This window comes from Cyanistes caeruleus, chromosome 7 (assembly GCF_971803275.1).
Source record: "Cyanistes caeruleus chromosome 7, bCyaCae1.hap1.1, whole genome shotgun sequence".
NCBI lineage: Eukaryota > Metazoa > Chordata > Aves > Passeriformes > Paridae > Cyanistes > Cyanistes caeruleus.
The window spans coordinates 30,037,435-30,052,493 of record NC_141707.1 but is presented as its reverse complement, the minus strand read 5'-3'; the positions used below and the strand labels follow the sequence as shown (position 1 = coordinate 30,052,493).

General features: G+C 39.1%; 1 protein-coding gene across 47 annotated transcripts in view; it reads left to right on the top strand.

Annotated features, from left to right (window-relative positions):
- The window catches only part of CLASP1 (cytoplasmic linker associated protein 1), a 167,814-nt gene that overhangs the window by 126,241 nt on the left and 26,514 nt on the right, over window positions 1–15,059 (top strand). For all 47 annotated transcript variants that reach the window (XM_086897376.1, XM_086897399.1, XM_086897365.1 and 44 more), the window contains 4 exons: window positions 562–640; window positions 915–1,058; window positions 13,038–13,181; window positions 14,411–14,517. In XM_086897376.1, the coding sequence (XP_086753502.1) occupies window positions 562–640; window positions 915–1,058; window positions 13,038–13,181; window positions 14,411–14,517 (474 nt within the window). The remainder of the gene's footprint in view (window positions 1–561; window positions 641–914; window positions 1,059–13,037; window positions 13,182–14,410; window positions 14,518–15,059) is intronic.

Sequence of the window (15,059 nt, the reverse complement as noted above, 5' to 3'; positions counted from 1 at the left end):
TGAAAGATGCTTTACCACAAAGATCAGCACCTCTTTCATGTTGTTCAAACACTAATAACAGTCAGGTCAGGGTAAGACCTTGAATACTACTGCAGTGCTCACACCAATTCTGTACTTCATGTCCTTTTCAAAGGATGTCCAGTGCAGGACACTATTACAGTAAAGTTCAGCTCATTCTAGAAACAGGATAATTTAAAAAGAAAATAAAAATAGTAATAATCTAGGAGAAAATAGAGGGGGGAAAAAGAGGAGAGAGATCAAAACCAGGTATGAGCCCTAAGGACAAGATAAAATAAGCTGCTTCTAGAGATAAGGGAACAAAGCAGAGTCTGAAATGAAATGGATAGGCATGGCAGAAGAAGTGTACAGACAGAGTAACAGTGTGTACAGATACTGATTTAGCAGTTTTCTCCAGTCTTGTGTCAGTAACTAGCTAATCCTTAAGCTTAGAGTTTCTCTTATTGATGGTAAAGTTACCCAGAAAAAAAGTGTGTTGAAATCTGTTATGTAAGCTTTGAGGTATTGAGTTAATTTATTTTTGTTTTTGTTTCCTTTGGACAGGGATTCTTTTCCATTTGATCAGCAGTTTAACATTTTGATGAGGTTTATTGTAGATCAGACCCAGACACCAAACCTGAAGGTCAGTATTAAAAGCCATTTCACTAAGGCATCAACATGGCTTGTCTTAGCTTGTCATGTCAGGCATACCATAAAGCATAGAACTCATGAGAAGGTAATTATTATATTATGTGCATGATATAGAAATAGTATTGGCAACTTGGAGACACTTCCCAGGAACACTTGCTCCCAACCATGTGATGTAAGTCTTGTGAATCTGTAGTGGGATCTGTTCCTATGGAAAAAATTCATCTTTGCCAACTCCTGAGCTTCACAAATCCCTTTTCATTTCTCAGGTCAAAGTTGCTATCCTGAAGTATATTGAGTCCTTGGCAAGACAGATGGATCCAACAGACTTTGTGAACTCCAGTGAGACAAGACTTGCTGTATCTAGAATTATAACTTGGACTACAGAACCAAAGAGCTCAGATGTGAGAAAGGTAAGCCAGGACACTGAAGTATTTGCAGTAATTTACTCTTCAGGAAGGAGAAAAAAACCCAAACAAACCTGTCATAAAGGTAATGAAAAGTTCAGTGATTAGACTCTAACTTAACAAAGCCCTGATTCTGCATACCTCACTGTCCAAACAAAACCATCAATTGAGTCAACACACAATTCTGAAGCATGTCTTCATATATTTTTTCCTAGTAGGTACTTGTGTGACTTTAACTACTATTACTGTACAAAAAGAGATCATGGTTTGAAAATGTGCTTTTTCTTGAGAATTCTGGAAATATCTCTAGGTTTGTGTTTTGTTAAAGGTGAAGGCTTTGTGCTTTGTAGACTGAAAGCTAGCACAAATTCAGTGTTATAATGTTGTTAAAAGAAAGTAAACAAATCAGTAAGCTGCCAGGGGCTCTCAACACTTCCCTTTTAAGTGCTGTGTGTTTATCTCTATCTGGAAAAAACTGACACAATTAGGTCAGGCCTGGGTAATAGTTACCTTTTTCTTTATCTTGCTCTTGATGCAAGTGTCAGGCAAGCTAAAATGGGACAGGTAGTGATACTCGTCTCTCCCAAGAGAAAAGCAAGACTTTGTTTTATGTAGCTGGCATTTTAACACAGTTTAAAATTACCTTCTATTTCCAGTAGGAGTTAAAGGCTTTGAGATGTACTTGAATTTAAAAAACAACCAGACAAATTTTAATAATTCCATACTGTCAGACAACTTAACACTATATGCCCATAAAATGTTGACTTAATGCTAGAATAGCATGCAGTTTTATAACTTTAGCAATAATAAAATTACTTTTATTTGATTCTGATGAAATGATTGCTGGGTATCAAATGTGCTGCCACACACATGTGCATTATCCAGCAGCTGAAGGAGGGCTTCAAAGAAGCTGTTTGGGCATGTGCTGTTTGCTTGCTCGCATACAGGTGATTGGTTCTGAGGGAAAAAGGAACATCCTCTTTCCTGAAGACTTCTGCAGGGATTATTCACAGCACTGTAACTACAACTTGCTTCTGTAAGACAGTCTCCCTCAGGAAAAAAGGGTTACTTTAAATTCTGGACTTAGATCTGGAATATGGATTTGTATTTTAATGTTTCCGTGTCCAAAGTCAGAAAGAATTGATCAGGCAAAGCAGCCACTTCTGTGTTACAGTTCAGGTGAATCTCAAGCAGCTTACTCTGCTGCTGCTGGGAGGGGAAGTTGTAAATATTTTAAGTAGAAATATGCATTGAAAAGCAAATTCTCTTCATATTGCTCAGCAGGAGAAACATTCCACCATTAGGGGTCATCATTGCTGCGTGCAAAGGGAAGCAGAGAGTATCTGCTGCAGCTGAAAAATTGGATGTTTGCTGTTCCCTGTGGGCTGTGGGGAGCAGGTGCTCACTGTGTGGTGTCCATCCTTCTGTCTGTTCCAATGGCTTGCACAGCTCTGGCAAAATTTCCAGTAAACTCTACCTGAGTAGTACTTGGGAAAGTGCCTTGGGGCTTACAAGAGATTACTGAATCAAATTTTTTTTTTTATTAAACCTACATATGACTTGGATTTGCCTTTGGTGCCAGTAGTTTTCAAATAAATTATTACACAGTTAAGCTAATTTAGACTATTAAAAACAGATGCACAGGTGATCTTTATTTCATCATACCATTGCTGTACTATGATTTTATTAAGAACATAGTACAGACCAGAGGCTTTAGAAGAAACAGTGTAGCAAAGGATTTATAAGCAATCATTTGTTGTTATCTCTGTCAGGACTGTAGTTAACAGGCTTATGAATTGGTTATGCAATAGTGAATTGGATTATCAAGAGCCAATCTAGGCAGGTAAAATGTTCTGGAGAATACAAATATTTCCGTGGTTTTTTTGGCACTATAACTTGGGGGGAAAAAAAAATAGTACCTTTTTAATATCTAGATGATTCATTTAAGCATCAGAAGATTCTGCCCTTGTGGAAGGTATTATGGTGGCCTTCAAGATCTGTGGTTTCCCACAATGCAGAGCAGACCATGCCCTAAAAACACTGTGACAACTTGAAAATGGAGATGGCAGTAGAGATTATTGGGGAGAAGAAGAATCAGTTTTGTCTTCAGGTGATTGAAGTACCACAAGTGGCCTGTATAAAGTGTAAAAATATGTAGTTTTTCAATATAATCTGGTCTTAAGACTGCCAGTGCAAGCTCCTGCAAGTGACAAGAGGGCAGGTCATTCATGGTACCAAGGGCTCCTGGGTGGTGTAGTCCAATTTACAGGTATGACTGTGGCTGACTTGGTGGAACAGTGATGCTGCTGCTCAGCTACTCGTGGAGACAGGGACTCTTTCCCCCAAGAAATGGAGTCCCACAGCCAGTATCCTTTTCACCCAAGTCTGAGTTACTGAATTCTGCTATAATGCAAATAACATTTGTGTGCTGTGGCCATGCTGGGGTTTACCTTTGAGCAGAGACAGATAAAGCAAACTTCCTCACACTGGTGATATCTGTCAGTGAGGAAGGCATGTGGCTGCTGTGTGCACGTGGAATTAATCATGCAAATCTAATCCTGTAATAGTCATCAAGGCTTCTGTTCAATAAATTGATTCTATTTTCAGTTTATAATGCAATTATCCTTTTGTTCATCTGTCCATTACTACTACTTACTAGGAGTTATGGTCATGGAGGTCCCAGCCACGTAATGTTAAGGCACTGGGGGAAAACAGAAAAAAAACAAAAGTCATTTAGCCCAAAAACCTTTTCAAACTGAATGCTACAGCTTTATTAATAACTATGTGACAACATTAAACACACTTAATGAGCATCCTTAACCAATCTGACATGACTTGAACTGCAGCTCATGTTTTGTAGCTAGTGAGATCAGAAAAAGTTAAATGCTGTTTTGCTAAAACAATTTATGGTCCTGTATGGAATGACATCTGTGGTTAAACATAAGCTCTGTTATCACAAGAAAAACGTGATGTACTATGAGGAGCCTGCAGTTGATTCTAAAGTGTGTATTGACAGAATGTTGTGATTCCCTCTTAGGGCAGAAATCATTTAAATGATTAATGGCTGCTGATAGTAGCCATTAACTATGTACAGTTGAAATTATTGTCAAGCTTGAGGTTTAAAATAAGGTGATCTGCAGTGTGTTACAGGTAAATATTTGTCTTGTTTTAAAGATTGTTAGTACTTGTGGGTGTTTACCCTGCATTCAGCTTAAGGTTTACTTCCTGCAAGCTGTGCTGGAAGAAAGGTGAAGACATTTGCTCTCCATGCTGAGCAAAAGCCACGGGGTAGGAGCAGGTCCTGCAGTGCTGTGTGGATGCCTGGATGGGATGTGGTTCCAGTGTGAGGAGAGCACCTGTTGGTGATTCCTGCACATGCAGCCAGCTCCTGGCTTTTTCTCCAAGCAGAGCTTATCAGTGAGCAGGGCAGAGATCAGGATTTCAGATAACTGAGCTGTAATTTCAACTGCAGTAGCATCTAACCTTGTGTGAGGTATTTAACTTTCCTCTGCACTGATTTATTTCCTGCTGTAGCAGGGTGTTAATTCTGATTTTCCTCTGGAAATTGTTGAAGATTTGATGAAATAATTTTGCAAAAGCCGGTTAATTACCACACAAAAAAGTAACACAATGGCAATGCCAATACTGTGATGACTGGTCTGTGAGGACGTTATAAGTCAGTAACTTCACCATTTTATTAATAATATTGCCAGCAAAGCTGTTGTGCAATCCTTACGTAGGTAAAGTGCTGATTGAATTTGGATGACAGGCATGGGCTCTGTGTGGGAAAATACTTTGATCTTGGAAAAGAGCCATCAGTTTGAGAATGGAAATTAGAATAAGGCTTCTCATTTGACTTTGGCCAAAGCCTACAGAAACCTCGTGTCCAAGGCTTGTCTGAATGGAAACTTTTATTTAACATGAGTGCCCAGAATTTGTGGGTGTGGAATCAGCTGCGAGGGCACACAGGATCTTAGTCTTTAAGAGGACATTGTACAGGCTGAAGGGGAATGAGGCCTCCTGAGGTGAAGGGCCAGTGACAATTCTTACCATCTTGTTAATCTGCCCAGCTCTGGTCTTAACGATAAATAACAAGATCTGTATTACCTGATTGGTATTCGGAGTACTAATCTCAGGGCAGGAGAAATTTCTTTCCTTTGTTCCAGATATCCTGATTGGCTTCCCTGTTGATGAAACATTCTTACAGTTGTTTTATTTTACAAGCTTGAAGGCATTTTTACATGTTACAGGAAGGCTTGTGTCACGTGTACATCACATTCTGCCTTCCGTTTATGTAACTGGGAAAACTTTTTCTTTCAACTGCCCCACTTGTCACTGCAAGCTGCCATTGAATACAGACAGTTGGATAGGTTTGGGTAAGAAACTAGAACCATTGCACTGAATCAAAAAGCCCAGGAGGGTGCTTGTGTTGCTCTAATTTTCATGAAGATGGAGCCCTCCTGAGAGTACCTTGGGGAAGGGCCTCCTTGGATTGCTACCACTGGTTTGCAGGTGAACTTGAGGGATATCCAAAGAAAATGAGTTCAGGAGCAGATTTTTTTTCACTGAAACTGATTGAGAAACAGTGTCTGAATTATGAAGAAGATGAGGAAGATTTCAGAGAGAAAACTGCAGGCCAACAGATACTTCATAAGCTGAAGCAGGCAATGAAAGATGTATTTACATCTTTAGTAATCCTCAAAGTCATTTCTTGAGAAATATTGATATTGTCACACTGACAAGCAAAACCTGTCAATCAGTAAAGCCTAGATCAAGCAACTTTGGATAAAGTATTGCTGTGATATCTATAGGGGGATCAGTGACAGGAATGCAAACACTTTCAAGGAAAGGAAATGAGGCTCTTTTGCATAGTGATGCCATGAGATCTCTAAAAACTCTTGGAAGTTTTAATCACCCGTCTCACATCAGTCTGATTTCAGTTACTCTGGTACAGATATGTCACTGTAAGAGCACTTTCAGAACCTCTTAGTGAGCTGAAATGGCATTGCTTATTTGTACTGGCGTTGAGCAATAAACACTGTTGGTCATGGTCTGTTACAGTAGCAGTGGGAAAGAGGACATTTGCAGAAATACTTTTGAATGGCAAATTATTTTAGTACTCTCCAGCCATAGGCCCTTGCCTTTCTGGGTCAGAGGTTTCTCTAGCACTCTTGCAGTACTCCTACACCAGATTTGTGCATCTCCTGGACTCCATGATGAGCCAAGTTACCAGAGCACCAGGCATTAGGATTTCATTTCATGCTTATGGAATCTTAAATACGACTACATTCATATTGCTGAGGTCAGCCTTTTAGCCAAAGAATATTCCAAAAGAAGTCAAACTCAGAGTAAATGCCCAGAGGACCTTCTATCAGGCATTTAAAACATAGTCAGTGTTAGGAAAAATACTGTAATACTTTTGATTTAAAGCTATTAGAACAAAAAGGTTCTCTATGTCCTAGCTGTGTTTCCAAAATAGTATCCCTCATTTTCTGTTTGTTTTGAATTTGATGCTACAGAGCTATGAGAGGCCAAATGTTTTTAGTGTACGCAGTGTAAGGAAAATGGCTTTCACCCAATGTTAGTGGCCAGAGAATCGTGATGTGCTTGTTGGAAGCATGGTGCTGAAGTGCATTTCCTTAAACTGAGTCCCTCCACTTTATACAGCCTTCTAGGATGCTTTGAGTTGAAAGCAGTTTGAATATAAGCACATACTCTGTTTGCTAGAAGAGCTAGTGCATGGTAACACGGAGAAGAAATGGCTTCACAGAATGTGTATACTCACACTTATATTGTGTGCCTGTGCACAATATGTTTGTGTGTACGTGCCATTTATATAAACACTCACACACCTACACAGGTATAGGTGATGTTTCTATTTTAAAAATCAAGTCTAGAGGTGATGTTTACATGATGCATTGCAGAGCTGTTTGCAGTGTGACAGATAATTCTACCATACTTCCTCTAACATTTCAAAAATCCATGCAGATAAAAGTGCATGTTTTCATTATAAACCATATGACTTCAATAGCTCTTCTTTCTTTGTTTGTATGTGGGAACTTTTGCCTGAGAATTCAGACTTCGATCATGCCAGGTTTATAAGTAAAGCTTCTCAGTTGTTAGTGGAAAGTAACCTATGTTTCTAGTTTCAGGACTAAAACTTGTTTTTGCAACGACTGCCATTTTATAATGAGCAAAGTTACTCAGGGTAGCCTCCATCAAACTTGATTTCCGGGGTAATGTCTGGTTCTCAAGAAATAATGAACATTTTTGCCATGGTCTTTTCTGTCCCCAGGTCACAAAACAACAGCACACAAGTCATAATCTACTATAGAACAGTAATCCAAACATGTGGTAATTTGGTGCTGCATCTTTTTTGTTGTCACTTTTCTGAGATGCCTATAACACTTGTAATGCAACTATCTCTGACTTGTAAGAGCCTTTTGTGACATATGAAGCACGTGTAATATTTTACTGTGTAAAACAGAATAGCAACATGCATTTAATCTGTTTCTGTATTTAAATCTGTTAAACAAATTCTTCCTTTTCAGGATATGGATATGAACAGCATATGCTAATTCAAGTGTTTTGGGAAGACTGTGTGTTTAAAACTTGTACTCAAGCTAATGTGCTTGGATTATGTGTAAACTGCTAAAGCCATTGTGCTTCATGCCATGTCTGTATGTGGATGTCCTTGCTCCTCTGATTCTAGGCCTGAAAAAGGAACAAATACTAGGTTTAGTTTGGTAGATAGTTTGTTGGTTCAGTGCCAGCAAATACTTAATTGTCTGCTGGAAAGTACACTGAAATAACGCTTGTTTAGAGCTTGCAAACTCTCAGTAAATGGGAATAACTCACTTAACACCAGCTACCCATTGGAGAATTGAAGCCGTGTGCCAGTGTGTGCTAATTCAAGCTGCCTAATGTGCAAGTGCTGCCCCTTGATATCAGTGGATCTCCATTTGATCTTCATTTTAGTATAATTCAAAGTGACATGAGAGAGAGCTTCTCTGCTCCATTGTGCCGTAAGTTATTAAAAACTACATTTTTCTTAGAATGGATGGTGAAGTGTATGATGCATTCAGAATATGATTCAGTTTTCAAAAGTGAGTAGATGTTAGTGAGGCTCTTCCCCAGACTGATCACATGATAAAAGGCATTTATAGGCAGTGTTGGTCCATCAGACTGATGACCAGACTGAGACAGGAGTTTGCAAGTTTTCAACTGTAACTTCCTCTGAACTTAGAGATATGTGAGGGCAGGTGCAGGGACATGCACCTATTCCCCCATGCCTGGCTGGCCAGATGCAAGTGCTATCTCAGTTCAGCACTGCCTAGGCTCTGCACCTCAGCTGAGGTTTTCAAGTGGTTATGGAGGCCACCAGGAGGTTGCCAAAGTAAAGCCTTGTAGAAGAATTAAGGGATGATCTGTAAGCCTGAGAGCTGTGGCCGAATTTAATTTTTGATTTGATTTCAGTTGCCTTCTGCCGAAAGGAATGCTCTTCTGATGACATCAAATAATGCTTTTTAAATTGGTTTCCATTGCTTGAAATGAAGCAAGAAATGGATCAAAATTCTTCTGCAAAAAGATAGCATGTGTATTGTTTAGGTGATTGAGTTAAAAATCTATGTTTTCTTTGAATAATACCAACTTTCCTGTTTGTCAAACCCAGACGATGCATAGTTGGGTGGGTGAGGATTTGCCAGCTAGGACAACTACAGCCTCCTCAGGGCCTGGTGAAGGAAACTTGGAAGAGAAATGTAAACAGGTAGACTGAAAGCCTTGTGCACTAATCACACTAATTGTGTTTGCAGTCTCAACTCAACTGTCTAGCTGTGTAAAGAGACCTGAACTAGGAGCCTGAAAAAAGTGTGTCTGTCTGAAGTAATTTTTGGCTTTGATGTGTTTTCCTGTTAACTCTCTTACTGTAGTTCCTCATAAAAGGATCAGGGTATAAAGTCCCCTTCTTTTGTGGGGCTGCCACTGTTGGGAGCACATCACCACTAGAGGTTTGAATAATTTGGAAACTGCCTTTATGTAGCTCAAGCAACTATCTGCTTACTCTGCTTGGTCCATTGGAGCAGCAGCAGCAGCAATCATAAGACACTTATATTAACCTTAGGTCACTGACCACATTTCCTTTCTAAAATCAATGGATTTTTCCACTTAGCCTTGATCTGTTTGCTTAATAAGCCCAAAAGATTTCAAAGACACTTGATTATAATTCAGCTAAATTGAAAAAGTTACAGATTTTGATAAATCTGACTATCAACCACCATCTAGGTAAAAATAAAAAATAGATAGTGCTGAAGCATTTGTGTCCCTTTAGCAGTTGACACTGTTGGATAGCAGGAATTGCAGTGACCTAAGTGTGAAACTTTGGGAGCTGCTACTGGCTTGTGGAACCTGATATTTCAGTGCATTGTGATAAGGAAAATAATAAAATTACATAAGCAATCCTTTGCAAATGATTCAAGAACCTGACACTGAGCCAGATCCCCTCTCTAGCATAGTCAGGCTCTGAAGTGACTGGAGTTTCTCCAGCTGAAGCCAGCAGAGAATGGCTTCATTAAGATTAGATAATCTGTAGGGTCTACATTATATGTCACTGAAGGAGATGGATTAGTGTTCCGTACTAATGGTACAGGGACACAAAGGCAAGGGAAAATTCAGATATGACTTTCTTCAGACTATATATCATCAAGCATGAGTGTTGCATGGAGAATGTTTGTACATTGTGTACAGAAATAAGGTTTTTTTATTGCTTGTTGTATTTATTTACTCTGACAGTAATGTAATGAAGCAAGATTTTTCAGAAGACGTCCAGAAATTTAGAGATTATGAAAAAGTCTCTGGTTTGTCACAAACCTAAAATCCACAGATGTAAAATTCTTAAAAACATTATTTGTTGACAATATCCTTTGATTAGGTAAAAATATGCTAGATGAGTGAAACTTAGAGGATTATCAAGTGTGTCCAAATCTAAGTATTACAACAGATGTGGAAGTGCTGCTCCTGATGTTCTTCATTACTGAAATAAAATTACTTGTATTAGAAACATTGCAGGAGTGAAACTTAAAGCATGTTAAAAACGTGATTTCAAGCTAACATGGACCTTCCAGCTTTTGAGGCCAGTAGGTAAAAACGTTGATCTTACAGTGGCAGGGACCAAAACCTTTGAGTATTAAATATTAAGTAGGAATATATATGGGCGCACTTTCAGATAATGACTTTTACCTGAAATAAACCTGGAAGTGCTGTTGGATGTCTAAGGATAATTTAGAAAGAATACAGACAGGGTTTTACCCATGTAACTCCAGTATTGTTTTTGAGACCTTTACTGGAACACCACTCTCAGGATATAGTAGTAGTCCTCAGCTTTATTTCAAAAACCATAAACTATACGTCTGTTTTCTTTGAGGCTGCAGAAGACTGAGCATGGGGAGCTACTGTTAAGCACTTCATTCAAAGACCAGTGACTACTTATAGGTGATAGGAAAGCTGCTGAAAAGCACTGGGTATACAGAATTCTGGCAGACACTCCTGAAGACAAGCTGTGTTTTGTTCAAAGAGGGAGGGCACACAGAGTTCTGTTTTTATTAAAGCCAAAACGAAACAAAACTGGAACAAAACTGTAATGACCTCCTGAGACCTGAAACTTCTCTCAGCTACTCCTGTAGCACAATGTCAGTGCTATTAGTGTTTGTGGTGGAGCTTTGCTGAAAGTTTCACTCAGGTCTCTGAGATGCATCTCGAACATCTCTGTTGGGCAGCTCCTGACTTACCAGTTGATAACTCCAGATATTCTAATTGCTAAGCAATCTCTCAGTCTGGTAACCTTGTTGATCGATTTTTGTGGGGTTTGGGGGTTTTTGGTTTTGGGTTTTTTGGCTTTGTTGTTTTGGGATTTTTTTTATCTCAATGAATGTGAGATCTACTTGTTCTGACACAGAGGATCTGCATGTCCACTCCTAACTATCAAGGATATGCATGCCATTCACCAACAGGAATGTACGTTGGCATGACTTGTCACTTTGCATCCAGTTCAACTTGCTGTTCCTTGTTCTGAGATCTCTCGTGTGCAGTAATATTTTTATTACAGCAAATAGTGTGCTGGTGAAAGCTTAAAAGTTCTTGGATCAAAATGGACAGAAATACACTTCCTTGTTGGATACCAGGCAGGCTTCATGGCAGTTGTCCAAAACTTCAGGTCAGAGGAGGGTAGACAATGGAGTTGAGAAAGATCTCCTCACTTCTTTCATCCTTAGATCTTTAGAATGGAGTGAATAATCACATACTGTGATTCTGTTCAAGTCAGAGTTTTGGCAGGAGAGGCAGCATGTTCCATCTGGAATGAAGTCTGAAGACCTGTCGTTTGCTGCAGTCCTTGGAAGCCTGTTGAGTGTTGTAGGCCTTGGTTCCTTTGTTGGCCATATGAAAAGGATGATACCAAACTTTCATGGATGGAAAATGTTTTTATATACAAAGCTGTGCTAGTTGCTGTTGATGGCAGAAGAAACAGTATAGCTTGAATTGCAGTTTGCACACTAAAACAATAAGGTACTGTGATTCCCCTCCACTCTGAAGGGTGCTTGTGTACCCAAGTTCATCATCTGTGAAGAATTCCACTCCACAGGGAATTGCATAATTATGGCAACTTTGGGAGCACATTATTTACTAAAAAACCCTTCTTTAAAGTGATGAGAATAACGAATGTACATTTATTCCCACAGCAGTGAATTACACGTGTACCCTTTTCAAAGTTATTTTTCATTTTTAGGAGATTTTAGAAAGTTCCTGAAAGGGTCAAACCCAAGTGTCTGCTCTTCCTAAGTATATGTGTATTCTTTTCCAAAATAAGAGTGTGTGTAGCTTTGCTGCTTAACTTTGTGAGTCCAAGCCACTGCTTTGTGTCCAGATATGTATTCTGGAAGTTGATGTGTTAATGGTTACACCCTCCTTGAAGAAGGTGCTGCAGTAAACTATCAGAGGTCCTTCATTATTACTTCATTTTTATTGTTCTTGATGTTTGTATGTTTGTATACTTTCGAAGTAAAGTCAGGGAAAAAGCCCCCAGAACTGATGCATTCACACAGGTTGGATGCTGCTGGGGAAGTCTAGTTAGGAACATGTGATGTTAATTACTTTTTCAGGTCTGCAGTCTGTGATTTATTCTGTTTCCATTCCCATTTGATTCCAATGTCCTAGTTCAGGATCTGCAGGGCTGTATGTTTGCTAATGGATTAGGGGAGATCCTGTTCTGGCAGGAGTTCTCTGAAGGACATAAAGCAAATCCTGTCCAGTAAAATTAATGGTAGAATTCTCAATTGTTTCAGTGGTATCTCAGTTTCACTTACTAAATTTAGGAAATCTGATGGGGTTTAGCCTATCCATGGTTGAGACAATGGTGGTTGTCAGCATCATCATAAATCTTCCACTTCAGATGGAGTCATATTGCTGAAACAGCCTGAGTGGTCAAGACTTAAAAGGAGAGGTGGATTATCTGCTTTATGAAACAAACTTGGGATCCCTAGGAAGAGAAGAGATTGGGTGGCAAGAGAACTCATGGCATTCACACATAAAATAAAAAGCACAGGAGTGACAGATTGCAGTCCTAGAGTCTTCATACTTGTTTGAACTTCTAGTTTTATTTGTTTTCAGTAGATCTTTGCAGTAACTTGTTCAATTGAAATATGTGCTGGACAAGACAATGGTAAGAGTTTCGCACTAGCTGTGAATAGCTGTACACTTCACATCTGGGGAAATAATGATAAAAATGCAGAAATATTTAAGCTTTAAGAACGAAACTATTGCTGTTACTAATTTGCTATGATATAGCACAAAGAACATTTCAAAAATTTGTCTGATAGGAGAGTCTTCTTTTTGAATGAAACACACGTCATTTACTGTAAGAATCTCTACCAAGAGAATGCACGCTCTTTTCAAAGAACAAAAACTGATGGTCTCTTTTTTTCTTCTTTTCAGGCAGCACAAATAGTCCTGATTTCTCTCTTTGAATTGAACACTCCTGAGTTTACCATGTTACTTGGTGCCTTGCCAAAAACATTCCAGGATGGTGCTACCAAGCTCCTGCACAACCACCTCAAGAACTCCAGTAACACCAGTGTGGTGAGAGGCCCCTGTCCTTGCAAAAAGCAGAGCCCCAAAGACAGCAGCTCATTGATAAGCTGTTGCAGATGTTCAGTTTTAATTATCTGTAACTGTTGTCCTGAAGCAATATGGCAACAGAGGCTTTTGTTTGATGTTGCTTTTAATAGGGACCATTAAAATAAAAAACTCAGTTATTTTAAAATTTAATATAGTCCTAACCAGAAGAGATTAAAAAAATGACTGAGAAGTGCATTGAAATTGGTGGGGTTTGTGCTTTCATGTTGGTGGTGCTTTTGACAGTCCTGCCAGTAATGACTTTTTGGCTAAAACATATCCTAATACCACAGATTTTCTGGCTTACGACTATTACTGAGATCAATTTAATAACAGTTATACTATCTGTTAAGAAGCTTGCAGGATCTTTAATGTGACCTACAGGTCACCTCAGTCTATGTCTATTACCTTATGTTTTGCTTTTGCATGAAGCTCTTACATATTTTTATTTCACTGAAGGAATATGTTAGTAGATTTAAATAGGAAATTTCTTTCCCTTCCCAGAGCAGCAAGGATTAGGGAATATTTTGTCTTTTCAATGTGGAAATCTTGTGAACTTGCTGGAATGTGAACCTTCTTATCTTTGCACTTCCACAGGGCTAAGTAAAATTTAGTTCAAGCTAGAGCTGCAGCATTAGGCTTCCAGGCAAATGGTCTGGATTCTCTAATACTTTTGACTCTATGTGAAAAGTATCAGAATTGAGAGCAATTTCTCCTTATTTTGGTGTGGTATAAAAGATTGTGCAGGCCAGTGGAAAAATGGTATTAGATGGCTTACTTATGCTCCGAACAAGCATAATCAGAATGCTTTAGACAATGTGGAAAATAGCTGTGTAATTAGAATACTAAATTGCTAGGGTAATGCTGAGCGTATTTTGGAGCCTTGCAAATCTTGTTTGAGAAGCTGGGTTGATGAACCATTTCTCTGGCAATATTTGCAGGCCATACATGTTGTGTATTTAATTTGCAGGTACTGTGGATTGTAGAGAAGTGCACATACACTTTCTTTATCCTCAGATTCATATCTTCAGGAGCATGTTAATGACTACATGAACCATGGCTGCAGATTTTTAGGTCAAGAGGCATAATCAAACCTGCACTAAGCTTGTCTAGAGCAAACAGAGGCACTGTTTGGACTTGTACTCCTGTTTTGCAACACGTTGCTAATCCCTGTCTTCCTGCTTCTGTGTCAGGGTTCCCCCAGCAATACCCTTGGTCGGACTCCTTCCCGGCACTCCAGCAGCAGAACCAGCCCCCTAACTTCACCCACCAACTGTTCCCATGGTGGACTGTCTCCAAGGTAATGTGGCAGGATAATTAAACCCCTTGCAAAATACTAAAGGATTTCAACACCGAGAGTGCATTTGCAGAATATGACTCAACTTTGAAAGCAAAAACAAGACAATAAGTTTATAGTAGATTTCTGCAAAGAAGCAGTGTTTGAATATGATAATATGTGGCTGGTGATTGACTTCAGTGTTCCAGTCCTTATGCTGTCTGTGTAATCTTAATGTCTTTTCTTACCATATTAGTTTTCTTCTGTGGCCGTCTTCAGAATTACATTTGTGGGTAATAAAGGAAATATTAATTGGCAGGATTAGAAATAAGGTCTTGTTGAGATTGCATATGTCACAAAGTCTGTGATGACTCTCAGATCAGGAGTTTCAGATTGTGCCTATTTTTTTGGTGTGGACTTTTGTAACTGGTAGTTCTTCTGACAATACTACAGGGCTTTTGCTACTGAGAGAAGTGCTGTATCTGCTGTTCCCTCTTATTCTTTGTGAGGATGCAGGACAAGCAGAGGTGGTGACTGTTTCAGTGCTGAATACCTCCCAAATTGCT